This window comes from Cotesia typhae, unplaced genomic scaffold (assembly GCF_013202065.1).
Source record: "Cotesia typhae breed Kobodo isofemale line unplaced genomic scaffold, CoteBio_Ctyphae scaffold_152, whole genome shotgun sequence".
NCBI classification, from domain to species: Eukaryota; Metazoa; Arthropoda; class Insecta; order Hymenoptera; family Braconidae; genus Cotesia; species Cotesia typhae.
The window spans coordinates 4,521,706-4,548,018 of NW_027423776.1; the positions used below are offsets into that span (position 1 = coordinate 4,521,706).

Consider the following 26,313-nt stretch of genomic DNA (forward strand, 5'->3'; position numbering starts at 1 on the left):
CTATAAAGTCCCCTTGTAGTTTAATCTGACAAAAAAAATATATAATAAAATGTACACATCTTTTAATAGAGATAAAAAGAAATTAAATGAAATCTAGTGAATTTTATGTATAATTATAGTTAATAAGGTCTCATTGTATTTGTTCGGTGATCTTACGGCCGAAAAATATTAAAAAATAGTGCAATGCATCAAAAGTATTGTGTAGCACTCGAGTGTGAGGTGTATATATATATATATATATATACCATTGAAGTTCTTGGCTTTACTTGTTCAGAGACACCCTCGAAGAAAGATGATGATGGTTATGTGAAAAGAGTGCTTGAACACGGACGTTGGTCAGGCTCCCGCGGTTCCAATTACGGGCAAAAGTCATTCGCTTGTTTGTCCGTTTCTTTTTTACGTAACTCCTCTTCAAAAATAAATAATGATAAATAAAAATATATAGAAATCAGAAAAGGATTTCCTTTCATACCTCTGCCACTCACTTTTTACTACCTTTTGTATCAATCTGCCGAAAAGTCTTTGATTGGTCTATAATAAAAAATTTTATACTTTAATTCCAACAATTTAAATATGAAATGCCTAATAAGTATCTTCACATAAAAAACTTCACTTAAAAAACAAATTTAAAAGGAAGAAATATAAAATTTTTCTTATACATCTGCATCCTTTCAATAATTTCCAATTTTTTCATGAAAATTTCAAGATTGTAAATCGCTTTTAATTTTTTATTTTCTTAAATCGAGAAGCTAATGATTAAATACCTAATTATCTTTAGAATTTATTAATAACTTTTAACAATTGATGTGACTGGTATTTATTTTTGTGTGATTTATTAAAATAACCTCAACTTCAATGATTTGGTTGTTATGTAAGTGAAAAATTTTGTGTTTTATTATTTAGATCTATTGTAATTTGAATTTAATTATTGTTTATTAAAATGATGTAAAGATTTGCTGAATATACTAAACTAAAAAATTAACTTTTTAATTCGATTATCACTTTACAAGGTAAATGTGATTGAATCAAGTCATTTTGATATTGAAAGAAGAAATTAAATATTTTTCTTAGTTTTAAAAAGACGTTAAATATTATGTAATAAATCGTATAAAGCTACAAAATTTAGTTAAAAAAAAATTAATTTTCATTTATAATCACTAGAGTATTAAGAAAAATTTAAATTAACAAGTTTCAATAATTTCTTTGAAAAATAATTCAACATAACAAAAATACTTCTGTCACATGATAAAATAAACTTGATTCAAGAGAGTAACTTTGAATCGAGAAAATACATAATTAACATCTCTGTTATTGTCTACATATTATTGCATCACATCATAAACTTCAACTTAAATACTTAACTAATTATTAAGTTAAAAAAACATAAAATATTATTGTTAGATTTTGAGTGTTAAAATAAACTGATTCTTTTTTTATTTTTTAGAGTATAAAAAATAAACAAGTAATATTTTATAGAATGTAGGGGAGGGTGGGGCAAGACGGCCCACCTGAGGCAAGAAGGCCCACCTCAAAAATTGACCAAAAATTTATTTTTCTAATATTTTTTAATCATATTTTGGAGATGGGCCATCTTGCCCCCAAAAAAAAAAAAATTTTTTTTAGAACTTTCGAAAAATTTCGGTGAATTGAGTCAAAGTTGAACGAGAGTAAATCCACTTGATAGTAAAAAGCCACAAAAAATAAAAACTGGCTTAGGTGGGCCGTCTTGCCCCACCCTCCCCTATATTTGTAAATCATGTTTTGTAAAACACTAAATCTAAAAAGTGATTCTAATAAAACCTATATTATTATTATTAAATATTAATAAGTTTCCAAAGTTTCTTTGAAAAATAAGTCGGCATGATAAAAATATTTATGCGAGTTTTTATAAAAATAAAATATTTAAAATACTTAATTTAAAAATTGAACAAGTCTAATGATTAAGTAGTTATATCAATAATTAATCCATAATTATTTCTTTTGTATTTAGTACAATATTTAGTCAATAGACGTTAATATAATCTATAGACTATAAAGAAGAGAATAAAGCAGTGTTATAGTTGTTTACCACAAGCGACAGTTGATTTGACAAAGCCGCGAGTCCATTTATGCGAGTGAATATTACAGAGCAAAGTCGAGGGGTAGCTTGTTATCTGCTCATTGAAGTTAACCACGGGGCTAAGTACGCTCTGCGATGATGGGCGACGTGGGAAAGGACGGAGGATAGTAAAGGATGGTTAAAGCACAAGGAAAAGTCTCCGAGTGCTGGCATCAACAAGAGAGAGATCGAAGAACGGGGTTGGAGGAAGACGCAAAACAGAGGATGGATAGAGGGTAGAGGGTGGAAGGTAGAGGGTTATTATAGAGAGCTCGAAGGCGGTCTACGGAGCCAGCCAATGACGGGCCGGATCGTTGCCGGGGAAACCGCGGGGCTTTCCGACGATCATTCGACCGAGATTGAAAAGTTAGCGCGTCGAGTGGCGGGTCGAGCTTTCTCACTACCTCTCTTTCTCTTCATCAGGAGCTTGCGGCTCACTCGGCACTCGCTTTCTCTTATTATCAGTTATCATATATATTACACCGTATCATGACAAGCTGTGGTGTGTGGTGAGTTCCAAGCCTCAGGGCAGAAGGAGGACATAGGTTTCATTTACATCTCCGGTATGCTCCAGAAAAACATGCTGAGATTCTTCCGACGATCATTTACCCTTTATCCCTTTTATTTACATTTTTTTTTTTTTTCCTATTATCTCTGGTTATGTCCTTAAAGTTTATTTATAAATTTATTTTTATAATTTTAGAAGTTTTGTGGTTAAATCTTCGATGACTGGAAACTTTTCTGAAATAATAAATATATTATTTATATCATTTGATTCATTTTATTTTATTTGTAAAGAAATGCCTTCGGCAATTTACAACAATATGTTTAAATTTTTATGTGTAGAATGTTTAGTACTAATTATTTAATAAATACATTTGATAGCATCTGCAAAAAGAAGATATATTTAAGAAATTTAACAAATTAAAAAAAGATTTTTAAATTTTAAAAAAATTGAAAGAAAAATTTATAAAAAAAAAAAATTGAAAGAAAAGAGAGACATAATATGTCTGATAATCTATAATCACTATTTTGTACACTGAAAAAAAAATCATCTTGATTCGAGAGAAAAATTCTTGAACCAAGAAAATTATTTTGAAGAGGGTAATTGTCTTGAGTCAAGACGAAAAATTCTTTAATCAAGTAAAATTTCCTTAAATCAAGAAGATTAAATTCTTCAAAATTATATACTTGATTCAAGAACATTTTTTTTTCTGTGTACTATAAAAAGTTTTAAAGGAAAATTTAAGAAGAAATATTGACAAAGTCCAAAAGGGGAAGGAGAAACAGTCTTGGTCATAGTTCAAGTAAAATTTTTTTTCGACTAATAAAATTTTATTTCTTCTCAAAAAATTATTTTTTTTAATAAGCCTTGTAAAAAATTTTTAAAAAGAGTTTTGATAGTTATACAATAGAAGTAAAGAAGTTATATATTATTTTTATCAAAAGTTAAAATTTCAATTTGAGGAATTTTAAAATCAAATCATCTGAAATTCGATTTTTAAAAATTGAACAAATTCTTATTTTTAATAATCTTGGAAAAAAAAAAATGATTATCTTTATTTTTTGATTTTTTATGACAGAGATTAAGTGATGGAGCATTACTTCTATGTAATTACTCGATTTGTAAAAATATTTTGTACGGCATGAAATTTTTATTGACATTAATTTGAATGTCTTTGACTAATAAACTGAAGTTAAAATAGTTGACATGGTAAAATAATTACTTTTTTTTAAATTCATCAAATTTTCTTCGTGTAAAATTTGTTTAGTTTATAATAATAGATACTATTATATAAAATAAGTGAAAATTTATGGATAACGAAAAATAATAAAAAGAATGATGTGATGTACTATCATTTATTTAAAGAAGAAATCATACTTTAGTTTAAAAAAACTAATTTTTGTATCCACAACTATTAAAATAAATTTATTTATGAACGCATACCATATTTCATAAATTGAATAAATTAAAAATAAAATAAAGAGCAGATAAACAAATTTTGATAACTTTGCAGACTATAATAAATAAAAGTTTAATTATTATTTAAAAAAAATTTTTTTCAAGTGTTGTAGAGCAAATTAATATGAAAATAAACGTCACAAAAAAAACTTGTTTATATAGGAAGCGAATCAGAGGTTGGTCGTGTAGTTATACGCTGAGTAGTACCACTCTGATGTTTTTTGACACGTATCTAATTAATTTGCTGGATGGTGCAGCTGAGAATACGAGTATAAATCCGCGCGAATTCACAATGCCTAACAATATTTATAAATACACATAAACATATATATGAATTTACTTTTAGAGGTATCTTGAAAAAAAAAAAAAAAAAAAAAGTAAATAAAACTGTAAATATGCAGAATTAATTTCATCGTGCACTCAGACGTTAGACGAATAATAATTTTCTTTAAAATTTAATTTATTTATTCGCAGTATATATACTTTAATTACGCAGTAATTGGAGTGTTTATAGACACGAGAATATTTGGAATAATTTCTCTCATGCTTCGTTATTACGTTTTCGAATTATTTACTTTAATTAATTAATTAATTATTAAAGTAATTATTATTTGCAGATATAAATTTGATGCAATGTTTTTTTATTTTTATTTTGATAGTGTAATTAAAAAGGTAATACGAGCGAGTGAATTCTTAAATTAAATTTTTATGTAAAAAAGTAAAATAATAAAAAGTAAAACAATGGGGAACACTCTTGGTTCCTTCTATTCCTTTGTTTCGGTTGCTGATGTGATATACGATTGTTAGCCGATTGTTTCGTCTATTGTTCGTGGTAACTTTTTCGCGCATAACAAGACTTGGCCTCAATTAAGACGAGCTTAAGGGTTTAAATGCCTGAAGCGGCAAAAGTTTAAGGACGTCGTCGCTGATACAAAACTCTAAATTTAAATTAAATTTTTATCTTATTGTTTACTTTAACAAAACATTTTTATGTATTTCGGTTTTTTGTTTTCTTCAGACGCGATAAAACAAGTCTTTTGATTAAAATAAACTTTGATTGATTCAAAGTCCGTTGAGAGGTGATTAAAATTACTGTCTGAACTGAATTGTACCAGTTTATATATAACTTAAAAAAACGCAAAATCTTGATTATATAATAACTTATAATAATTATTATGAGTGTGAATTTAGCAGACATCTAATGATTTTTTAATAATTTATAAACAATTTATTTGTTACAGAATAAATAGTATAAAAAAATGCAGATGGAAATTTTCACAAGTTATTTCTATGCAATTTTTCAGATGTTTTTTACAACTATTAACTTAAAATTAATCTAAAAATTCTCAAAAATTAGCTGTCTGCTGAATTCACCCTCGTTAATTATTATATTTATTATATAATAATTTTTTTTAATAACATGAAAAGGTTAAAAATGTATTATTGAAAAGTTAATACTGTTAAAATTACAAAGAATCTTCATTTTATTGATAAAAAATTTATTTGATTTGAAAGAAAAAATCTTAAAACGAAAATGTTATTTTGAAGAGTTAAATTATTTTGAACCAAGGCTGATCAAATTTTAGTGATTTTATTACTCCATAATAGAGACTTTTAATATTTTTATAGTTGCAGATAAAATTTTATTACACATAAAAAATTTTTTGACGCAATGACGCAAAATTTTTTACTGTGTAAGAAGTTAAAGTTATAAGTAGTTTTTAAAATTAAACACAAAATTATCTAAATAATCAGTTAATATATCTTTCAGGATGTAAGAAAAAATGTAAAGGGCAGTCACCAATGCCATACATTGTAAAAAATCTAATAATAATATTTTTAATCAAGGAGAAGAATTATTGAACTAAAAACTTGCTCTAAATTCAACTAAAATTTGACTTGATTTAAGAATTTTTTTGCTTAATTCAAAATGATTTTCTCAGTTAAAATTTTTTTCTCTTGTATCAAAATGATTTTTTTATTAATGTTTAAATTCTCCTTTGAGAATCTTTGAAAAATAGACTTATTTTTTATTTTAACATCTCTGAAACAATCATAAAAAATGTTGAGAAAATAACTGTAAATGATACAAATTAAACCAAAGCAAATATCGCGCAAGCGTTCTACGAATTCGTATGTTGATATTGTTTCCCATGTGTAGGATCTGAAGGAAATGAAACCAAGCATGCGTCCTTCGTCCTTTAACAAGCACATATAGATCCATACAACTATACATATATCATCCCAACGAACTTTCTGTGAATTCATAGCATCCTGTTGAGAAAATAAGGTCGTGCTTTGAAGCTCGAATTGAAATTAATTCAACTTTTTTTCTACTCCATTACTAATAAGTAAATAATTTGTTTTCCAAAAGCTTCCTAGTTTATATCTATACTCCCTAGTCCACCCATACATGTAAATCTGCAGTCTACAGCAATAAAATTATTGATTGCGGTAATTAATATTTTGTTTCATCTTCCGATTTTTGAAATATTGATTCGATAAAATATTCATCAAGATGTTAAATAAATAAACTTTACTATTGAAAGTTTCGATTTTTATCTAAGCTCTATATCTAAGTGTCTGTATTCAGCATTTCTGGGCAGCGAGCTTTTTAGATTTATGGCACCCTGGTGTAGGGACTACTTCTGGCGCCATGCGTTTGATGAGTGACATGACACTGATGAGTTTGAATCCAAAACAACCGCTTGAATTTAAGCTTTCATTCTCCTCTACTATTTTTTTTCTTCACTCTTTTATTTTTTATCATAATAATATCTTTTTAACAATTATCAATTGAAATTTTCTAGCATTCTCCATGTAATCCTGGTTCTGAGAATACTTTTCCAGAGACTTGATGATAAAATGAAAGAATGAAATAGTCTAAAAAAGGTATCCACTGATCCTGGAGTCCTGGTAAGAGGAATATTATTAAAAGTAAATATTTTCTAAGATTATCTTCTTTCGGAAAAAAAATTCTAAGACACCTATCGTTTTTAAATTCCTTAGCTCATTGATAAAAGTAAAGACAAATTTAACGTCCTTACGTCATCCCGCGAAGCTCCAACAGCCAACGAAATCATTTGCCGGGTTGTGCCCGACCAATCAGGACTGTTACGTTGATGCAGGTCAGTTTTCCGACTAAGGAACCTCGAGGTAAAGTGGTTCTCCTCGAAACGCATACTTATCGCCCTCGAGTGGAACAGGCGGTTAGACAATCCAACGGTTAGAGAATCTTCTCATATTCAGGATCATCCGGAGGTATACATACATAACACAGTGACTTGCGCACTGAATTAAGGATCTGTCATACTCAATAGTATTCCTTGATCCCTGGTACGACGACGTAACCAATGGTTTCAAGTCTGAATGAATCCCATTTGAAATTCCCGATTCATTCCGCTGGTGAAAGAACCTCAATAGAAAATGAAAAATTAATAGAGTAAGGAGCATCAGACTGAGGATTGAAAATCCCCAAATATTATGTTATTTTAGACTATTTGAATGATGTTACACCCTTAGCGATCAGGTAACTATGGTCTTCGGGCAGTCTAAAGTCTTCTACGATTCTCTGAAGTCCTGGGATCACTCAAAGATTTTCCACGTGTTGGTACGAATCATCTATAACTGCCCGCTTGTCTAATGATGACTTGGAAACTATGTAGATTCCTTTTTCCTGCCTTTTTGTGGCAATACATCTCATAAAATATATAATTATACATTTTCATTGATTTTTTTTGGTAAAATTTTTTTATAAATTATCACATTATTTTTGTTTCAGAAAAAATCAGGATAGTTTCTTCGCAATAATTATTAATCCCTAAAAAATATTAAGTAAAAATATATTTATAAACAAATACTTTAATACTTTTATCATTTCCTGTTTACAAAGACGATCAGGAAGCTGTCGAATAAAATTATCCTTTACATTCCTGTTCTCCGGAGGGTTAGTACGCCAACTTTCTCTAAGATAAAAACTACCCTCGCGACATCCTGCGCAGGACTAGATCTGAGCTTTTGACGACCTCTCTGACCACATGTGACCTTGATTAGGAAATATGCTTCGCGTTTGAGGCAATTAAGTACATTATTGTGCGACTATTCCCATGACTTTTTTTAATTAATCCGTTTAAGTTTGTGTTTCAAAGTTTAACTAAGCGTTTCGCTGGTTTGGCTGCAGAATTTAAATTTTTCGTGAAACATATTTCAAGAAGAAATTTTAACAAATATAGAATTGTTGATGATCAATGATCAATAAAAAAATTTAATTTTTTTTTTTTGATATTTATTTAATTCAAATGATTAACGGAAAATTTGTAAAAATTAATTTTTTTAAATAAAATAATTTCAACTTTTATTTTTAAAATTATAAAAAAAATGTGATACTAAAATTAACAGACATTTGACAATTTTGGATTTTTTAAATCATTAAATTAGATCAAAAAAATATTTTAAAAAAATTGCATTTACAGTTTTTCAACTTTTTTAAATGTCAAATTTTTTTTTTTTTTATTTTTTTGATAAATAAATTCTAAAAATTTTTAGATGTCGGATAATTTAATTTTCATAAAAAATTACTATCACAAATTGTAGTTTATATCTAAGCTGTTAAAAAAATTGCAAATTTTATATTTTTGCGCCTGAAATTAGAAGACTATTTACAATGCAAAATAATGAAAATTAAGTTAGCCGACATCTAAAAATTTTTAGAATTTATTTATCAAAAAAATAAAAAAAAAAATTTGACATGTAAAAAAGTTGAAAAACTGTAAATGCAATTTTTTAAAAATATTTTTTTGATTTAATTTAATTATTGAAAAAAAAAAAAATCAAAAAATTGAAAACATTGGCTAACTTCAGTATTATTATAAAATAATCAATCAAATTATAAAAATTCTACGAATGATGACGTGATGAGCAGTTCTACACTTACGTCACCTGATCTAAACTACGCAATTTGTTGTAACGTGACGTCGAGACAATGAGATGTTTCGTGTGTTAGGCAACCAGAAGTTATCAGGAGGAAGCCTGTGGTTATTAAAACTGCCTATATTCAACCAAATATATAACGAGTCGTTTTATCGATTAGCAGGCTTAATTCAAGTCAAAAACAATAAACGAGTTTCTAGGTAAATATTAACGATTTATTTAAACATAATATACACGTACAAACTGAGTACGATAAAAAAATTCTAGTTGAATTCAATTCTATTGAAAAATAAACAGGCGTCGAAAATTTATTACTTAAATTAAATAGATATAAATGTTTTTACAATCAATTAAACAAAGTAATACGATGATGTATTTATTGGTTGGCTATAAATGGAAAATGCAATCAAATATCTTGTTGAACTATCAGCGGAAGATTGACAGTCTATTCATTATTCCTGACATTTGACCTTGAGTATCCAGCAGGCCAGCTTGGATTTCTGAGAGTGATAAAATGTTTTTGACTTCTCCGCGGGCTGCTACACTCGGTGGAGACTTGAGTAAGCGACGAGCTACTCTGTGAATGTCATCCTTTGAGATTTTATCTAATGGGAAAAATAAATTTTTAGTGACGACTTTTTTAGGTAAAAAAAAATTATGCTACTTACCAATTTCTTGAATAAAGTATTCCGGACGTTTTCTTGTTCCTGTGGCGAGTACTTGGCGACCAATATCTTCAAAAACTACTGGCCTTTGTTCCAAGTTCATTAATAACATTGACTGTAACTGTTTTTTCGCTCTCTATGGTTTAAAATTTTTTAAATAAATAATTGATTATCACTAATTAATTAAATAATTAATTAATTTTTTACGTACTGCTAATTCATTATCAGTCATATCTCCAGCCATTGCTACTAGTTCTTTGACAATCACTTGAACCATTTCTTTAACATGTGAAGGTGTTGATGATGCATGGATGCAAAAAAGACCTGAGTCAATGTATGCATGGTTATACGCTGTAGCACTGTACAACCAGTGATTCCTACAATTAAAAATGATCAACTGGTTAATATCGCCTGAATATATATTACGTTCCAGGTGAAAAGCCATAAGGGCGTATAAAAATTTTTTTTTTCGGGAATCGACGTAGTTTTATCTGAAATGTGGAGAAATTCTAAAAAAAATTTCATACGCCCTTATGGCTCCCGGGACCCACTTCGGATGCCATAAGGGCGTATAATAAAAATTCTGTTTTTTTTTCTGTCCAAAAAAATTTATAATTTGAAGATTTGTAGAAATTTATAGAATTTTTGTATGAGACTTGTAAAAAGGTAAAAAAAATTTTTCTTCAAACTAAAAATTTTTTTGGACTTGAAAAAAAAAAAACAGAATGTTTATTATACGCCCTTATGGCATCAGTAACGCGATATATATTTTTAATTTTTTTGAAATCACATTTAAATTAATAAATAAGTTGCTGAAAATTACCTGTTGAGTACATTTGTATACAAACGAGTGTACATTCCTTTACCAGGACCACCAGCACTAAAACTACCACCTCCTCCCATCATCATATTGAGGATACACATCGAAATGAAATCTGGGTCTTGGTGAGAGCATCCTTCGAGCCCTATTACAACGTGTGACAACTCTGGAAGACCACTGGGCCCAGCATATACTGGCACATTACAATCTTCCTAAAATTAAATTAAAATAATTACCAAATTATAAATCATAACTCATCACTAAATATAAAATAATTAATTACCACGACTAATCCTCCAGTATACTGAGCTATCGAGTTATCCACAGTGTTAGTTTTGTCTAAAGCTAGACTGCTATCTTGCTCCCAGATAGGTTTTTCATCCACAAAGTGCCTGAAGTAAATCACAAAAATAAATTATGAAGTTTCCAAACATCATTTTTCAAATCCCTACTTCCCTACTAATATCATAAATGTGAATGTAACTTTATACACATATTCTTGGAGGTATTAGAAACAAATTAGGATACTTTTTATTAAAAAAAAAAAAATTACTTTTGACGAAAGTCAAAAAAATTGTTTGTCAAAAAATTAGAATCACATTAATTTAGTTCTATTGGAATGTTATGATCTTTAATATTTATCTAAGGGCTTCAACGCAAGCGAAGCCGCGGATAAAAGCTAGTAATAAATAAATTGTTTACTTCTTAACTGCATTGACTAGATCATTGTGTTCAATACCAACTCCAGCGACGACCATTCGTTTGGGTGTGTAATGATTCTTTAAATACGTAAATAGAATATTACGATTTATTTTTCCAATATTTTCTGATGGACATAGTTTAGGAAGCCCTAGAGTATTATCACTGTATGCTGCCTGTAACAAATTTTAAATAAAAATTTTTGTTAGGGTTGTTTTCTAATAAAATAATTAAAGTAGAGTTCAGAATCCTTTGACTTACAGCATGGATCATATCTATAAGCAAAGGCTCTTGTTCAGGTCGAGTATGCAATGTCTCTAATTCAAACTGTACAGTTTGACGAGCGAAATTTAATTCATCCTCAGTAATGGCAGGCCTCAAGACTATGTCACCGAGGATTTTGGTCACTGTATCTAAACCTTGACTCTCAGCAGATGCTGCGTAGATAAATGTATCTCGCGATGCTTGACAGTCACATATACCACCGTGCTTTTCCAATGTCAGCATTATTTCATCTCTGCTTTCATAATTTTTTGTAGACTAAATAAAGTAATTCATTGTCATTAGTTATTGAGATTGACTTTTTGATGAATATTAACGGGTTACATGGATTTCACGGTTTCAAAAATGTAATTTACAAGGTCTTGAACGGAAGATTTTTTTTTTCGATTACAACTATTAAAAAAAAAAAAAAAAAATTCCCCGAAATTTTAGCCAAATTTTCAATTTTTTTTTGTAAAAACCTCTGCTAAAAATCCAATTTTCATTTTTTTTTCTTCCGTTCAAGACTTAGTTTGAAGTCTTAACTAGAGCCCATATTTTTTTTTTTTACTTCAAATGATCCTGCTAGGAGTTCTACTGATCACGCGGACGCATCTCTTTTTCCAAGGGCTCTCCGGAAATTACGTCACATTGTCAAAGTTTTTAATATTTTTCCTTTTTTAAAATTTCAGTAATCCTTTATTAAACATGTATCTTCAAGATAGTAATAAGTTTGAATAAAATATTTCATTTTTTCTATTTAAAAAAAAATTGTTGAAAATAGATGAGGGTGAATTCAGCAGACAGCTAATTTTTGAGAATTTTTAGATTAATTTTTACTTAATGGTTGTAGAAAAAAACCAAAAAATTGCATAGAAAAAACTTGTGAAAATTTCCATATGCATTTTTTTATACTATTTCTTCTGTAACAAATAAATTGTTTATAAATTTTTTAAATGTAGTCACTGAGGACCTGAGATGTCAGGGCGACTTTAAATAAATAAATTAATTAATTAATTAAAAAAAAGAAAAAAAAATGTTTTAAAAATTATCAGATGTCTGTTAGATTCACCCTCATGAAAACAGACCATTTTTTCCCGGAAGAAACTCATGTAATCCCTTAAATAATTTCAAAAATTTATAAAAAAATAAATTTGACAGTTTTATTTTTATTACTGTACTCACATTAAAAGCTAGTTTTTCTAGAAAATGAGAAATACCACTGGGATATGTAACTTCAAATCTAGGTCCTGAGTCAATTAGCACTGAAAGCATTAATTATTTATTATTTAATTAATTAGATAAATAAATTCAAATTTATTTATTATTGTTATAAATCTACCTCCCACAGTGCAAAACTTTCCAAATCTATTCTCTGACGCAACTCTCAGCCCATTTGACAAGACACTTATCTGCGTTGTCTGATCTTCCTCCTTAGCTGTTGAATAAATCGGTTTGGGTAGATTTAATATTGGCTTTGACAGTGGTGGGAATCCAGTTATGCTCTGCGAAATTTTTTGCAAATTTTCCGGTGATCCTTGAGATGAAAACCCGCATTTTTGTAATAAGTTAGAGTATTTAACGTGAGCAGAACTGTAACAGCTTTTTAGTAACAAAATAAATTATTGTAATTATTATAAATAAATAGAAGTCTTGTAAAATAGTTGTCTCAGTAAATTAATTTTTGAAAATAGTTGATGATTTACTCTAAAAAATTATTTATAAGAGAGGTTAAGTAACCATTGAATTTTCAATAAATAAATTACCTGTTTTTTAGAGCTGTCGTCAGCGAAGCTTGAGGTATTCTTACCAACATTTTTTAATAATTTTTTATAATTTTGATAATTGTTTTAACAAATAACATCAATATTTATCTTTTTCTAATTTGAAGATTAGAGTTAAAATGTTGCTTATTTTTATGAGCAACGAATGGATGAAGTAGAAATTTACTGTATCAACAAAGATATTGCACGTGGTGCTGTGATGTCTTCACCGGATTTTTTAGTAATTAAATTTGTTAAAAGGTTATGTTAATTTTATGTTGACTGTTGACATTTAGAAAAAAGTTACACTTAGTATCATAAATGTACAAAAAATTTTTAAGCAATAGTCATTGCTAATAATCAAATTATAAATAATATAATGTAATAAATGTATATTGAAATTTTAATAAATATCTAAAATGGCTGCTTTAATGAAAAAACGAGTCCTTGCAGAATTCAATCAAAGCCAAGTAAGTATACAACTTATTTTTTTTTTTATTTTAAACAAAACATTTTTCTACTAACTTCATGTTAATTGTAACATAAAATAATTATAGTAATGAAGTTATCAGTCAGCTGTTAATTAAAAAAATTTTTTTAATAAATCAATTACAATAAAAAAATGCTTCTAAAAATTTTCACTTGTAATTTTTATTAATTTTTATGAAAATGAATTTAGCCGACATTTAAAAATTTTTAGAAATTTTTTTTTGAAAAAATTTCAATTAAATAATTAAAAAAAAAAAATTCACCTGTATAAAACTTGAAAAATTATAAGTGCAATTTTTTATAAATATCTTTTCAGTTGTAATTTAATTAGTAAAAATAATAAAAAATTTTTAGACGTCTGCTAACTTCAGTATCATTAATTTTTACATGTGAAACCTTTTAATTTAATTTTTTTATTATAATTTAATTGCTATAAATATCTAAAAAAAATGATTAAATCTGGAAAATTCAGTGTCATAAATAATTATTTATAATTAATTTATGCTAGGTTGTAACCGGAGAGCCTCCAATAAAACGTCTCCGAACGCTGCGATTACAATCAACTAGCAGCACAAAAAATGGATCTGACGGTTGTTCAGCTCTGGCCTACGTTGAGTGCCTGGAAAAATGTAAAGGCGGAAATGACGCGTTGCAGTTGCTCGTACGAATATCCGACACTTTATCACGGATGTCATCCGAAGACGTTCCACTGACAGTCACTAAATTGATAGAGCGGTTTGGAATAGAAACTGAAGCCGCTGTGAGAGCTAAAATTCTCTGGGTGCTAGCGGAGCTTGGAGAAGTGACTACTCAGTCCTCGGAAAAAGTAAGAATAATCGATGAAACTTCGCGTCTGTTGAAGAATGAAGAATCACATCGTGTGATAAGTCAAGGTTTGTCTACGTTGCTGAAGCTGGGAGATTATCACCGCCTGGGAGTGTTGAAAATCGCCAGAGAACATTTATCAGATACGTGGCACGGAGTACAGACACGCTGCTTATCAATAATAGGACGTTATCTGTCATTAAACTCAAATGATGACACTTTGGTATTAGTAAGTCACTACGCGAGGTCCCAGGATCCTAGAGTGCGAGCAACAGCGTTTGAAACAATGGCTGAACTTCATTCTGAACGTGGCTGTCGTTTAACTCCTAATTTTTTCACAGAAGCTTGCAATGCGCTGCGCGACGATTATGAAATAATACGACGGGCTGTTCTGAAGCTGATCTGGATGCTTGGTGTGGAGTACCCAGAAGAGATAATCGTTGGCACTGACGGTGAAGACACGCGTATGATAGACAGCGCGTTTTCCAAACTCTGTGGCCTGATTGGTGACTTGTCACCGCGAGTTCGTGCCACGGCGATGAGTCTGATGGGAGCGATGAAGAACGTGTCCAGCAGATACATCGAGCAGGCTTTGGACAAGAAGCAAATGCGCGTCGAAGACGAGGGCTCTGAAATAGAGGAGCGCAGTGCTTCTTGTGGAGCTTTTATTCACGGACTTGAAGATGAATTTCTAGAAGTTCGTACTGCAGCTGTAGAGTCACTCTGTACATTGTCTCTAGAGCGGCCAGCAATCGCGCGAATCGCTTTGGACTTTATGGTCGACATGTTCAACGACGAGATCCAGGATGTTAGAATAAAAGCGATTGAGTCGCTGAGAAAAATGTCTACGAGCGTGACGCTTCAGGAAGATCAATTGGAAACGATTTTATGCGCGTTGGAAGACTTTTCTGATGAAGTCAGAGAAGGTTTGCATGCAACTCTAGCTGCCAGTCGTCTTGCTACCAGGAACTGCCTTCACATGTGCGTCAACAGGTTGATTGATAACTTGGCCAGGTACCCGCAAGACAAAGACAGCATCAGAAGTTGTCTGGCAGCCTTGGGAGCTTCTCATCCGTATTTGACTCTACCATTGGTACCGCAGTTATTAGGAAGACACCCATTTTTTGACACGCCTGAACCGGATGTTGACGACCCCTCGTACGCAAGTGTCTTGGTGCTGATATTCAACGCGGCTTTACACTGTCCGAGTATGCACGCGCTTTTTTCGGAGCATGCTGCCAAGCATTATCATTACTTGAGAGACACAATGCCTCATTTGGTGCCACGTTTAAGACCAGCGTTAGCTCGAGCACCTGGTATCGATGTCGACGATGAGAAAGACGAGAATAGTAGCGACAAAAGAGGCCAGGAGTTCTTGGAGCGAATGGTCGCTGGAGTTGAAAACGCGAGACCTGGTGGTAAAGTTTATGTACAGTTACTGGAAGCTGCTGCGGTTGATCTCGACAGGCTTGCGGAAATGGATAGAAAAATGGAAGGTGCGGCTCATTTTACTGCGCTTTATGTCAGGTGTCTTTTATTACTGCGGTCTGTGGTTAAAGAAATAACTGAATCCCAAACAGAGTCGACATCAATAAGCACATTGCCTTCGACAAATAGTAATATTTTGTTGTTGTTAAAAAATGTTCAGCAGTAAGTATTGAAAATATTTAGGTAATTATTTACAAGTTTGGTCCACTTTTTTTTGGGCCATATCTACGTGAAAAATTAATGTTTTTTAATTTTTTTAATTCTTATTATGTTTACGGTGCATTTGTGATAAAAAATGTCGCGAAAGGAAAAAAAAATAGATTTTGCTAGCTTTTTTTGCCTTCAAAAGTTGGAAAAAATTTTGGCTCATGTTTTTGGATAAAATTTATATTTTATCTTTTTTTTGACATATTTTTTTTTAATAGTACATAAAAAAATGAACAATTAATAAAAAGTTGAATATCACAATTTTCAAAAAAATTTATAAATTTTTTTAAAAATATATAAAATTTGTAAAAATTTTGGTAATCTTTTTTTTTTAATTAATTTTTTCATATATTTAAAAAAAATATATCAATAAAATAAAATAGAAATTTCGTTGAAAAAAATGAAAATGAAAATTGTGAACCCCACTTGTAAATAATTACAAATATTTCATTCAATTAAATTGAATTTGTTATTAATTTTAATTTTTTTTTTTTTTTTTAGGCTTCAGCATTTGTTTGTGGGACTAGACGAAAATGAAATAACTCTCGCTACCAATGTTTGGTTGAAAGCTTTGGCTGTCGAGTTGATAAGAATTACAAAGAGCGCAACAGGTAGCGCGTTGCCTCTGGCAAGACAATTTTTATCTGAAGCTGATTCGTTGCCACAAGATACATCAAAGCTGCCCCCATTTTCGCGAGCGTTAGTAATGGAAATTCCCTCGATGGCAGACGCTAAACCTGGATCTCTATCGAGATTATTATTACCTCTTTTGACAACATTGCCAGCTCGTGGTGAAGAACGATTGCCCAGGCCGTCAGTATCTACTAAATTATGTCGAGCAATTATTGAGGAACCAAGAGGAGACGCTGATGCTGCTTTAAAATTCACTGGAGGACTAATTCTCGGTATTCCTCTTACGGCTAAAATATTAAATTTACGAGATCCAAGTACTATTAGAATAAAATTGCGACATCCCGATCAACAAGTACAATTATTGCTGCCTAAAAAGGTGGATCTGAGACCACAGAATAGCGAAGGTACGGATTACAGATTGAAGACAACTGTTTTATTGTCTCACCAGGTTTGGATGGAAGCTTGCAATGTTGAAGTCTCTATAGCTCTTCTTGTGTCATCCTCGAATACTTCATCATACTCACCGAATGATGATCCATACATTATGGAACTCTGTAAACCAACTAAGGTGTCAATTGCACCTAAACCTATCAAAAGAGCTATATAAAATAATTCTGTATTCTTTTAATTTGTGTTAATTCAAACTTATATAATAAAATATAATATAATTAATTTTAACGTTGTAATTAATATTTTTATAATAACAACAATAAATAAAAAAGAAATACAAATAATTTTATTTTTTATTTACATCAGCAGAATCTTTTCAAACAAACTCACAACTTATAACTTCAATTGAAATAAAAAATTATTTGATAATAATGACAGAAAAATTAATAAAAAAAAAAAAAAATGTTTTAACTATCGCCAACTAGTAAATGAACTTCCACCGGAAAATGCCGGTTTGTCTTGTGTAGGACTTTTCTGCGCCAAGCTGTTGAAAGAAAGTCCTCCATTCTGAGCACCTAATGCTTCAAAAGTAGTATTTCCCATAGTCATAGAGCCATTTTGTGGACTAGCAGGCATTCCTGATCCGAAAACACTTCCAGGGTTGCTACCAAAAGTCGGTGCAACTCCAAAAGGACTCGAACCACCAAAAACGGATGGCTGGGAACCAAAAACAGGCTTTGAGCCGAAAGTTGGTGACCCTCCAAAGGCTGGAGCGGTAGGCATAGCTGGAGGTGATCCGAATGTTGGTGCACCACCAAATGCTGAAGCTGCGGGCTTCGCAGCAGCTCCCCTGAATATTGAACCACCTCCAGTTGAAACTGATCCAAACAATGAAGTTGTATTTGACGTTGCTCCGCCAAAAATAGAACCAGTTGTCCCGATTCCTGTTCCTGTCGTCGCTGATTTAGAACTGACGCTGGTGGATCCAAACATTGAAGTTAAAGATGAAGTTCCACCGAACGGTGAACTAGTCGGTTGGTTTTGAGCGCCTCCAAACAAACTAGGGGCTGCAGTAGTTGGTGGTAATTTAGCAGTATTTGCTGGAGGTGACAATACCGATTGACCGAAGATCGATGATATTGCACCAGTCGTAGCATTAGATTGTCCGAATAACGATGTTCCAGACGTAGCTGGAGCAGCAGTTTGACTGAATGGTGGTGATGCTCCAGATGTAGCTGAAGCAGCAGGTTGTCCAAAGAGCGGTGATGCTCCAGATGCAGCCGGAGCAGCAGGTTGACCAAATGGAGGTGATGTTCCAGGTGTAGTTGAAGCAGCAGGTTGACCAAAGAGCGGTGATGCTCCAGATGCAGCTGGAGCAGCAGGTTGACCAAATGGAGGTGATGTTCCAGGTGTAGTTGAAGCAGTAGGTTGACCAAATGGTGATGAAGTTATTCCAGTAGTCGCTGCAGCAGCGGATTGTCCAAACAGTGAAGGTGATCCTGTAGCTGGTGCTGCTGGAGATTGAGCAAAAGGTGATGTAGCTGTTGTTGCAGCTGCTGATTGTCCAAATGACAATGTTGAAACTCCAGTAGTAGCTGGAGATAAACCGAAGGAAGGTGTAGTAGTCGCAGTTGTAACAGCTGGTAAAGATTGACCGAACAATGATCCAGTAGTTGTTGTTGGAGGTTTACCGAAATTAATTCCTGCTGATGAATTAGTTGGTGTTGTAGTAAATCCTGGAAAGCTAGACCCCGTAGATTGATTTTGTCCGAATGACAGTTGTGATAGACCACCAAAAATTGATGTAGCGGCTGGTCTTTCCGTTGTTGAAGTTGAAGTTACTTTGTTACTATCTTGCAAAGCAGGCTGTGACTGCGAGACTGTTATCGCTGTCGTACCACCGAAGATAGAAGTCGTCGGAGTTGATAGAGTTGATCCTTCAAAAAGACTTGAAGATAAAAGTGGTGAAGACTTGAATATTGAAGAGGCTTGAGTAGATGCTGGAGTAGTAATCGGTTGTTTTTCAATAGACGTTCCAGCTGGTAAACTGACAGTAACGTTTGCGGGAGCAATTGAAGCCACAGTTACAGCCGGCTTTCCCGAATTGAAAAAAGTTGGAGTAACAGGCGACTGACTGAAAGAGAACGTCGTATTGGGCACTGAACTAGCAGGTTTTTCAGCCATCAAATTAGAAAGTGAAAAACTGCTAGATAGTTTGGACAAGTCCAGCGATTGAGTAGTTGTAGATGAAAACTGTTTAGAAATCGTCGAGGATAAAGCTGGTGTGTCTATCAGTTTCGAAGCGAAAGAGAACTCTGGCATGGATTCAGAAAGCGCTGTTGTTGTAGTAGTCTTAGAAGTCGCAGTAGTCAAAGTCTGGCTGGCAAAACTGAAAAGTGGTTGCTGATTAGTAGTTGCTGGAGTTGGAAGAGAACTTTTTAATGATAAATTTATGTTAGATCCAAGACTTGTTGGCTGGTTTTGTGGAATTGTTACGGGTTGATTAACTTTAGTTGAAGAAGTTTCAAGGATATTTGACCCGAACAAAGACAATGGTTGGCTTTGAACCACCGGAGTATCCTTAGCTTTAAAAATAATCATTGTCTTATTTGTACTTTCTTTAGGAGCAGTGTTTTCAGATTTTGTTTCAGGTGAGCCGAATGAAATCGGTATTGGTTTTGAAAAACTGGCTGCTGTCGTTAATGGTGGTGTTTGCACGGGAGTTATACTGGCTACAGTAGTCACCTTCTTAATAACGAATGTTGGTCCACCAGATAAGTTTAATTTATCGTTATTTGTCTTCGGAGTCGTGAGATTGTTTGCGAAAACAGAGGAAAAAGTGTTGGTTGGAAAACAAAAAGGTTGACTTTTAATTTGACTGCCTGAAATTTCTTGAGAAGATCCGATATTTGCTACAATACTATTGAGTGATGCAAGAGGATTCGGAGGTTTGGCAGCTGGTTTTGATACTGGAGTCTCTGAAGGAGCTACTGATGAAAACATTAGTTTAGTTGGCGGACGAGAAGGCGTAGACGTACTTTTTTCTTCTTTCTTTGGAGGCGTACTAGAAAATGTAGTTGTGCTTTTTTCTTCTTTCTTTGGAGGCGCAGTATTTTGCGATACCAAAGCCGAAAGAGTTGCTTCCAATCTGCTATGAATATTTGACGGGCTAACGTTCTTTATGATACGTGGCTCCGTTTGTAGCAAGACGTCGCGTAACTTGGATTGTTTCAGCGCAGTAAAGTTCCGGGTGTTGTTGGCGATGGTCCTACAACGCATCTCGATCATGTCTCCATCGGTGTTGCCGGGTGAATTAGAGCTGATATTTAGTTTTGAAAGAGACTGGTTTAAATGAGAAATATGATTTCCCCGTGACAGAGCCTTCCATTTCTTCGTTTGCTCATCAAGGCGTTTCTTGTTGGCCTGAATAAGTTGATCGTACTTCGTGAGACACTGGTAAATCTGTTCCAAGCCAGGAACCTTGAATTTCGCCATTTCCTGCTGCTCGTTGTCAGCCCATCGCGCGTCCAAAACCTTCATCGCTTGAATTAACTGCGATTGTAGATGAGCAAAGCGTCTTTGCAACTCATTTATTTTACTTTTGTCATGATGATCGCGCGCTACATTACCACTTGACTGCTTCGACTTGGTTTCTTCCAGCCATGCAAACGATTGTAGTAACAACGAATTAAGATACGATATCTCGTTGCTCAAACTATTGGTCGTTTCATTCAATTCTTGTATGAAACTGTTAACTTCCTCACATTGAACAATCAATTTTTGGCGTTCCTCGTCAGTGCCGATGTCAAGAGCTCGTGGCTCAAGAATTATTTGCAATTCTTTTTCAAAATGCATCTGTTCTTCTCGGAACGCACGCCAGCATAAACTGTCATCGTAATTTATCTTTTCAATTACTGAAGGAGCCGCTGGAGCTGGTGTAGAAGAAATAACCGTCGTCGGATTTACTACTGGTGGAGCTGAAATTGGAGCTGGAGGTATTTGTTTAGGTAAAAGTGTGATTTCTGTTTTCTGCATTTCAGGCTTCTCAATCGGCTTTAGCTTGGGAATTTTCAATTCAATAGGTGCTGGTGGATTTTGCGAACTAACTGGTGCGACTGGAAGTGCAGCGGGTTTAATAGAGACTGGTTCGCTGAAAAAATTCGGAGGCGGTAGAGTAACTTTGGGCCTCTCGATCAATTCCTGTTGTTTTGGTCTCGGAGTACTTGTCACTACCGATTGAGGAACAAAATTAATTTCCGACGTAGCAGTAGCATTTTGATCTATTTTCACTGGTTCTGAAGGCGGTGAACATAAAGCCGGACAATTAGGTATTAAGTTAACCATATGAAAGCTCACTATCTGTCCAGAAGTACCAAATAAATGTAAAACTGGAACTGGATGAGGTAATGTACTCTCCGGGCCCCAAGGTAAGACAGTAATTGATGACTTATCAATTGTCATACCAACTGGATAGGATTCAACGGTGCGAACTAATGGAAGCTGAGCCCTTCCACTGTCAATCAGCTGCCATTGCTCCCAGTTAACGCCATTGTTGAGAGTTCCTAGAACAGCAACTTCACTGCTGCTACTGCTAGCAGCTATAATCACATTCCACTCAGGAACGTAGTCAAAATAGTATCTAGGAGAATACTCTCCATCATTATCTGGAATTCCGAAGGTTATATCTTCGTAGTTAGTAAATGTTGGCTTTGCATCAGCGCCTTTTGGTGCATCAACGATCAGCACATCAACCCGGCGTTCATTACTGTCGTAGTAAGCTGCGCAAAATTGATAATTACTCACCCAAAGAATTGTAATCAGCTGTCCAATGCTTGGTGAAGGACCAGAAATGGCTCTCATCACCTTCAGCTCTGGCTTCAATTGAATAATGTTTCCATTTTTACAGCCTACTACCAATTGCTTGCCCTTAGGACTCCAAGCGACGCACATAGCTTCGACATTGTCAATTATTTCTAATGCTACGACACCCACGGTCGTCTTTTGCTCGCTTTTGACTTGAAAAGTCCCGATTGAGTGGTCGCTGGCAACAGTGCAAAACATACCCGGTATCGCCGGGTTCCATCGCAGATCATATGCAAATACATTCTGGCTCGAGCGAGACAACTGGATCTCGTGGATTAATTCTAGAGAGTTTTTTGCCAACGACCTCGCGTTGTAAATATGAGCAGTTGATCTGCTAAATGTCACCGCCAAGTAGGAGTAATCGCAGCTCACTGACAAACGTGATATGGGGTAAGGCAGCTTGTAGTCGATTCTCCAGTCAGCATTTGCTTCCGAGTCGCTTTTTAATATTGTCAATCTATCATCAGTTGCTACGTACAATAATCCACGCTTGGCGTCAGCAACTATCAAGTTGCAACCACTTGGTACATTTTTTAAGCTTTCGCTCACTTGGCGCACTGTCGATTGTTTAAATTGAAAATCCTGTAAATAATTAATTTATTTATTATCATTGTTTTGTATGTGCTGCGTGATGTAACCGGTATTATGAAATTATTGGTTGTTTATAAATTATATGTGTAAAATTAAAAAAAATTACCTGAGTGTCTTTAGGTATCGGTGCATTATTCATTTTTATTTGTTGTTATTTTTTAAATAATCGTCAATTATTAAATAATAATTTAAAAAAAAAAACAGAAGCTTAACCTTATAAATTCCAACAATTTGAAGATAAAGACATACTTTTATTTCGAGATGTACTATCGATACCAGCACTTATTATATTTTGTCTCATGGTAGAATGATAACTCTGAAGTTGGCTGAAAAACGAAAATTAAGTACATTTTAATGACATTGAAGTTGACAGACATTAGAAATTTTTTTAGAAATTTTTAGTTATAAAATTATTATAAAAAAAATGTAATTAAAAAATTTCACATGTGAAAATTAAAAATTAGCTCATAAGAGAATTTTTAAATTTTATTTAAGAAAAAAATTAGTTCTAAAAAATGATTTTTAAAAAATTGGATTTTTAATTATTTTAAATTTCTAAATGTCAATTTTTTTTCCTAATTTTTTTATGACACTGAAATTAACAGACGTTTAAAAGTTTTTATTAATTAAATTACAACTAAAAAGATATTTCTAAAAAATCACACTTATAATTTTTCAAGTTTTTTACAGGTGAATTTTTTTTTTTTTTTAATTATTTAATTGAAATTTTGTCAATAAAAAATTTCTAAAAATTTTTAAATGTCGGCTAACTTCATTTTTACATTTTTTTTGCCATAATTTATTTATTAAAAAAAATTATTAAATATCTGCTAAATTTATTTTCATAAAAATTAATAAAAATTCTTAGTGAAAATTTTAGAAGCATTTTTTTATTATAATTAATTTATTACGAAAATTTGTAAAATTGACTTTTAAAATTGAACTTCAGTATTGTACATTTTATTACATGACACATACCTATGCATGTAGTATAATAGGTATATTCAACGGATTTTAATACAATTGTAAAATAATATAGTACGCTATGTTTGATATTTGATAATAATGATAATAATAAATTTATATTCATTGCATTTATAACGTTGTAACAGCATGAATGATTATACTATACTATTTTCTTGGCTGTTATAACACAAAAATCTTATATTTTCTGGTCTACTTCGTTTTTGTTATCTCCATTGTCAGTATATTGAGCACGTGCTAATTAAACTTTAATTTTGAAATAATAAATAATTCTGTCAAAATTATTTTAATAAAATAAGACAAAAGTTTTGGTGATTTTTTTAATTAAAAAAAGTAAATTTGATTTTTTTCAAAATATACATACTAGTATAAATAAATACAAATAATTTTTTGTGTTAATAATTTTTTTATTTTGTTTAAGGTCTTGAAGATTTAAATTGTGAACAAAAAGACGTAGTAGTATATACATATCATATATACGTATATATGTAGGAAGGAGAAATATATTTATGTGTATGTATTGTTGTATATATAGACACATTAAAGATTGAACTGAAGAAGAGTAAAACAAGTATGTCGATGTGGGCGTTATGTATAACGAATATATTTTCTCAATAGTGATAATAATATAATAATGAAATGGTCAGAGTGATATCGCTTATCCAGTAAAATATGGCGATCTTGTGATTTTAAAACAACAAGCCTGTAGCAAGTGTCAAAAATTTTCTGGAGATTGTGTATATGACCTGACGGAGAAACTAAACGTACATTAAAAAATTTTTTTTACACTTAGTATTAGTACCGATTTTTTTTTTGAACAAAGAAACTATTACTCATTTTATTTATAATTTATTAACTATTATTTTTTGTTGCTTTTTCCGTCAGCTTAGTTAAATAATTTTTTTATACATTTTATATTGTGGTTTTGTAGACATATATACATACATACATAAATATATATTTAAATACTCGTGAGACTGAGATTGCTGGACCAAAGAACAACAAGATTCTTCATTAAAATGGCTCGAGAATATGATCATTTGTTTAAACTACTCATTATTGGAGACAGTGGTAATTATTTTATTTTTTTTATAAAGTTTACTTTACTTTATTTTATTGTTGAGATAAGACCAAGTTCATTGAGCAAGAGATTAAATGTTTTAACGATTAGTGTAATAAAAAATTTATGATGCAGGCAATAAAATTATTGCCTTCCGCATTATGAAGAGTCATGATTCATGATAGATAAAGGGTTGTCTGATATGTTGCCCTTGATACAATTCTATAATATGTGCAATGATGTTTACAACGTAAACACATTAACTTTATCCATCATTCAGAGGCTCTCAACTATTTTTAATTTCAATATTTTTAAAAACTCACTAATTAATTTAATGTTTTTTAATTTTTAGGAGTCGGAAAAAGTTCACTACTTCTCAGGTTCGCTGATAATACATTCAATGGAAGCTACATAACGACCATAGGAGTTGACTTCAAAATCCGAACCGTTGAAGTTGACGGTGAGCGAGTTAAATTACAAATTTGGGACACTGCTGGTCAAGAACGTTTTCGTACAATAACGTCAACGTACTACAGAGGAACGCATGGTGTTATTGTTGTTTATGATGTAACCAGCGGCGATTCGTTTGCAAATGTAAAACGATGGCTACATGAAATAGAGCACAATTGCGATATTGTCAACAGGGTTCTAGTTGGTAACAAAAATGATGCGCCTAATCACAAAGTTGTTTTGACAGAAGATGCTCAGCGGTTTGCCAACCAAATGGGCATCCAATTATTCGAAACTTCTGCTAAAGATAATATTAACGTTGAAGAGGTATTAATTAATTATTCTTATGATTACAATTTAGATTACTATTTTTTTTTTTCGTTGCTATTATCATTGTTACAATCAGTATGATTTCGATTAATAAAAATTTATTTTTATTTTTTTCAGATGTTTATGGCGATAACACGTCAAGTTTTACGCACAAAAAAAGAACGCAAAGAACGTCAGGCTATACAAACAAACGAAACGGTTAATTTAAGAAAAAGTACCAAGCAACATAGAAAAAAATGTTGTTAGCACGTTTTAATATCTAATTTTTTTTATTAAAAATGAATTTAAAAAAAAAAAAAAGTTAATATTTAGCAATTTTCGAAATGTTTTAAATCAACGGACATTGAATAATAATTTAATAATAAACGATTGAATTACTAAAATTAATTATTCAAAAAATAAATACGAGTGTGATTGATCTCGTTATTTAATACAATGAGAGAAAGCTTCAATGTGTGTCATAGATATTGTGCTCACTAGTTTCAAACGATTAATAGCTAATTTTATACAATTATTATTATATTATTAATATATATTATTATAATTTTTATTAATATTATTATTTTGAATCTTGCGACTGTTGATGATACCATTTATATCATGTGAAAGGTTACTCAATTAACATACACTCGATCGACTTTTTCTCATCGGTGTTAACTAAATAACAATTAGAAGAATCAACGAAGAATTGCTAAGCATGTATTCCTAAAGATAAATAATTCAACGAAGAAAACAAATCTATATAATTATAAAAATATTTACAAACCATATAAACTCGTAGATAATTTATTAAGTATAATCAATC

The 26,313-nt window shown here is 31.7% G+C and overlaps 4 protein-coding genes across 8 annotated transcripts; 2 read left to right on the forward strand and 2 right to left on the reverse strand.

The window, feature by feature from the left end:
• Positions 1-9,183: 9,183 nt before the first annotated feature.
• On the reverse strand, positions 9,184-13,368 carry LOC141536712 (mitochondrial-processing peptidase subunit alpha). The gene is made up of 10 exons (XM_074257433.1): positions 13,202-13,368; positions 12,778-13,037; positions 12,621-12,700; positions 11,436-11,714; positions 11,178-11,350; positions 10,759-10,867; positions 10,479-10,687; positions 9,867-10,032; positions 9,659-9,791; positions 9,184-9,595 (listed from the first exon to the last, which is right to left on the reverse strand). The coding sequence occupies exons 1-10, from the start codon at positions 13,249-13,251 to the stop codon at positions 9,417-9,419; spliced, it is 1,638 nt and encodes a 545-aa protein (XP_074113534.1). The 5' UTR covers positions 13,252-13,368; the 3' UTR covers positions 9,184-9,416.
• Positions 13,369-13,488: 120 nt separating this feature from the next.
• Positions 13,489-17,574, forward strand: Ints4 (integrator complex subunit 4). Its single transcript, XM_074257432.1, has 3 exons — positions 13,489-13,668; positions 14,196-16,162; positions 16,709-17,574. Exons 1-3 carry the CDS (start codon positions 13,618-13,620, stop codon positions 17,445-17,447), a joined length of 2,757 nt encoding a protein of 918 aa, XP_074113533.1. The 5' UTR covers positions 13,489-13,617; the 3' UTR covers positions 17,448-17,574.
• Nup214 (nuclear pore complex protein Nup214) lies at positions 17,570-22,945 on the reverse strand. Its single transcript, XM_074257431.1, has 2 exons — positions 22,791-22,945; positions 17,570-22,675 (listed from the first exon to the last, which is right to left on the reverse strand). Exons 1-2 carry the CDS (start codon positions 22,821-22,823, stop codon positions 17,702-17,704), a joined length of 5,007 nt encoding a protein of 1,668 aa, XP_074113532.1. The 5' UTR covers positions 22,824-22,945; the 3' UTR covers positions 17,570-17,701.
• An 879-nt stretch (positions 22,946-23,824) lies between these two features.
• Rab35 (RAS oncogene family member Rab35) lies at positions 23,825-26,062 on the forward strand. Of its 5 annotated transcripts, none has more exons than XM_074256786.1 (5): positions 23,825-24,001; positions 24,090-24,432; positions 24,600-24,739; positions 25,081-25,505; positions 25,626-26,062. In XM_074256786.1, exons 3-5 carry the CDS (start codon positions 24,688-24,690, stop codon positions 25,752-25,754), a joined length of 606 nt encoding a protein of 201 aa, XP_074112887.1. In that variant the 5' UTR covers positions 23,825-24,001; positions 24,090-24,432; positions 24,600-24,687; the 3' UTR covers positions 25,755-26,062. The 5 variants fall into 5 exon arrangements, with proteins under 5 accessions (XP_074112887.1, XP_074112888.1, XP_074112889.1 ...); XM_074256787.1 differs by having other exon boundaries at positions 24,090-24,376; XM_074256788.1 differs by having other exon boundaries at positions 24,090-24,239.
• The last annotated feature ends 251 nt before the right edge of the window (positions 26,063-26,313 follow it).

Coding starts and splice junctions, on each gene's coding strand:
- LOC141536712 (XM_074257433.1), bottom strand. CDS start 13,251: ATGTTGGTAAGAATACCTCAAGCTTCGCTGACGACAGCTCTAAAAAAC. Junction 10,688..10,758: donor ATACTGGAGGATTAGTCGTG/GTAATTAATTAT, acceptor ATTTAATTTTAG/GAAGATTGTAATGTGCCAGT. Junction 9,792..9,866: donor TGACTGATAATGAATTAGCA/GTACGTAAAAAA, acceptor TTTAAACCATAG/AGAGCGAAAAAACAGTTACA.
- Ints4 (XM_074257432.1), top strand. CDS start 13,618: ATGGCTGCTTTAATGAAAAAACGAGTCCTTGCAGAATTCAATCAAAGC. Junction 13,669..14,195: donor CAGAATTCAATCAAAGCCAA/GTAAGTATACAA, acceptor AATTTATGCTAG/GTTGTAACCGGAGAGCCTCC. Junction 16,163..16,708: donor TTGTTAAAAAATGTTCAGCA/GTAAGTATTGAA, acceptor TTTTTTTTTTAG/GCTTCAGCATTTGTTTGTGG.
- Nup214 (XM_074257431.1), bottom strand. CDS start 22,823: ATGAATAATGCACCGATACCTAAAGACACTCAG. Junction 22,676..22,790: donor CGATACCTAAAGACACTCAG/GTAATTTTTTTT, acceptor AATTATTTACAG/GATTTTCAATTTAAACAATC.
- Rab35 (XM_074256785.1), top strand. CDS start 24,688: ATGGCTCGAGAATATGATCATTTGTTTAAACTACTCATTATTGGAGAC. Junction 24,740..25,080: donor ACTCATTATTGGAGACAGTG/GTAATTATTTTA, acceptor TTTAATTTTTAG/GAGTCGGAAAAAGTTCACTA. Junction 25,506..25,625: donor ATAATATTAACGTTGAAGAG/GTATTAATTAAT, acceptor TATTTTTTTCAG/ATGTTTATGGCGATAACACG.